Raw genomic sequence first — 2,752 nt, 5'->3', positions numbered from 1 at the left:
TTTTGGTTTGGTTGTTGTTGTTGTGTGTTTAGGTGGTGGGTGGTTTTTTTTTTGTGGGTTTTTTTGTTGGGTGGTGTGTTTTGGTTTTTTTTTTTTGTGGTTGGACTCGATGATCTCTGAGGTCCCTTCCAACCACTACAATTCTGTGATTCTGTGATTCTGTGAGCATCTTTGTAGCCCTCTGCTGTACACTCTCCAGCAGTTCCTCAACAAGTCAATGGGAGACAACGTAATGGTAAAAAAATCAAATGCTCAAGTCGCCCTGCCAGCTGTACTCCATCTATAAAGATTCTCCTAAACTGCCTCCCAGCTTCTCTTGGTCAGTAGAACCAAGCACTCAGGCTGAACTTCCATCATTTGACAGGTGTTTTCTCCCTCCACAGTTTTGAAATACTAGCTGTGGTGACTGGAAAACTCACGGGTACTAAATTGATAAGGCTGGAAAATACTCAACCAGCACATTCCAAATAAAATAGACGGTGACAGCATATGTATCTCTAAAACCAGCAGTTGTTCCTGAATATGGCTAAATTGTTAAGGTGGTGTTGACCTTCAGAAATGAGCAAAGGGAGAAAAAATAAAATCTAGACAGGTGCCATACCCGCCCTCAGCTATTGCAAAACTGAAGGAGCCTGTAATTAATGCTTGATCAAGTCCGACCTCCCAGTATCAAGCCGTTGCTGTAGTTCAGAGGAGAGCTGTGCCTACCATGTTACCACAGTTTGAAACGACCTTTAGAAGCCAACCTTCAGGCAGTTGTACCGTGTATGTATATGTACATCTATATGTACAGTCTTCAATCAGTTGTACTGCATATGAGAGAAGGGAAATCACAAAACAAAGGCACAATACCTGATTGCTTTCAGCTACAAAAACCAATTGCTGTAAACAGCTGCCCCATAGCCTGTAGAGAAGTTAATCCAGTGATTACTAATGATATTTCCCCCTCGTAATAACGTGTAGGAGAAAGTGAAGAACAGTCTGTCAATGACTAAACAGCAATATTGAATCATTGTGCTGGAGAAAATGGGTTTAACCATCTTCTGTCCTTTACCACCATTCAGTTTATCTCCTGAGAAGCACAACTGAGATTTTACTCTAGACTTGACTACTACAAGGCCAAAGGACAACACTGTGCTTTGTGTTTCGTAAATCATAGAATTGTCTAGGTTGGAAGGGACCTTTAAGATCATCTAGTCCAACCAGCAACCTAACTCTGATAAAAAAAAATAATAAGAAAACCATACAAAAAGCCCCCAAAAAACCAAAACACATCACTAAACCATGTCCCTAAGCAACATGTCAACCTGTCTTTTGAAAACCTCCAGGGATGGTGCCTCAACCACTTCCCTGGGCAGCCCATTCCAAGGCTTAATAAACCTGTCAGTGTAAACATTTTTCCTAATCTCCAATCTGAACCTCCCCTGGCACAACTTGAGGCCATTTCCTCTTGTCCAACCTGTTCCTTGGGAGAAGAGACCGACCCCCCCTGGCTACCCCCTCCTTTCAGGGAGTTGGAGAGAGCGAGAAGGGCTCCCCTCAGCCTCCTTTTCTCCAGGCTGAACCCCCCCAGCTCCCTCAGCCTCTCCTCAGGAGACTTGTTCTCCAGGTCCCTCACCAGCCCCGTTGCGCTTCTCTGGACCTGCTCCAGCACCTAATGTGCTACTTTTGCTTATACCACAAGTCGAGAAGCTGCCCAGAAGCAAGAGATACGCATCTGTCCTGTGCCGAGTATTTCTGATGTAGCTTCTCATATCTGAAGTCACCAGGCAGGTTCCCCCTGTGTTTCAATTCGCTCCACAGACACTGCCTAGCAGTTGTGCTGCTCGATAGATGTTGGCTCTCACCCGTATAGGTGTCTTCCCAAAACACAGCAACGAGGTGAAGAATGAACCCCTGTGTACCCCTGAATTTCAGGACCGCACACGCTCAGCCACAGCGAGTGGCTGGAGTATCTGCCATCAGGACACTAAGCAGTGTGGATGGCACCTGATGTGCTAGAACAGGCTGCCTGGGGACATCTGTATTTCCAAGACCTCTGGTTTCACAGGGGGGTATGTCTGGGAATTCCCCAAACTGCTGCATGGGAGTGATGCAGATACAACCCACACACTCGTGGTGCCAGTCTGAGCAGACTGTCAACAGCTATCAGAAAAGTTTCATTTTAAACTTACTAAGTTAAGAGCCTGTGTTTGTGAAGGTGTGAATTTACGGTTTTTAATTTATTAAAAAGACCTTTTCCTAGATTATGTGGAAGATAAAAGCCTTTTTTTAAAATGAAGACTACAAAGAAGAAAGCATAATCATTTTACACAAAAGCTAAAAAATGAGTAATAAAGGAAAATGGGTTTCCTAATCAGGAGATACACTTCATTTAACAGCATCTGATGAAATGAATTAAAATAATACCAGAATCTGATGAATTACTCATTTGTTGGTTGATCATTTTCATAGGTCTCCTTAGAGTGTTAGCAGTAAGTCTAGGCTTGCTGCTACACGTAGCCAAAATAGTCAGTTGCTTATGGCAACAAATTGGGAGAGAGGAAGAGAGAAAGGTCAATAAAACTCTAGAGCTGTAGCTCTGCCTAGCTGCTCCCACCAAGAAAGAGACCAGAGTGTGTGGGTCCCTCTGCACTGTCACACATCCCAGCTTTCTGGGTCTTTCTCCATCCCACTTCTTTCTCCAGGTTCTGTCACTCTGCTTTCCGTAACAGATGCGGTCATGGCCCCGCATGGCCGTGACATGGGCCAT

The 2,752-nt window shown here is 44.4% G+C and overlaps 1 protein-coding gene across 1 annotated transcript in view; it reads right to left on the bottom strand.

Moving 5' to 3' along the window:
- Window positions 1–2,752, bottom strand: part of NMT2 (N-myristoyltransferase 2) — a 52,174-nt gene extending 49,422 nt beyond the window's left edge. The window contains exon 1 of the mRNA XM_014952945.1: window positions 2,600–2,752. Within this exon, the coding sequence (XP_014808431.1) occupies window positions 2,600–2,752 (153 nt within the window). The remainder of the gene's footprint in view (window positions 1–2,599) is intronic.

This window comes from Calidris pugnax, unplaced genomic scaffold, assembly GCF_001431845.1.
Source record: "Calidris pugnax isolate Ruff unplaced genomic scaffold, ASM143184v1 scaffold181, whole genome shotgun sequence".
In the NCBI taxonomy this organism is placed as follows: domain Eukaryota; kingdom Metazoa; phylum Chordata; class Aves; order Charadriiformes; family Scolopacidae; genus Calidris; species Calidris pugnax.
This window is presented reverse-complemented; position numbering and strand designations above follow the sequence as displayed.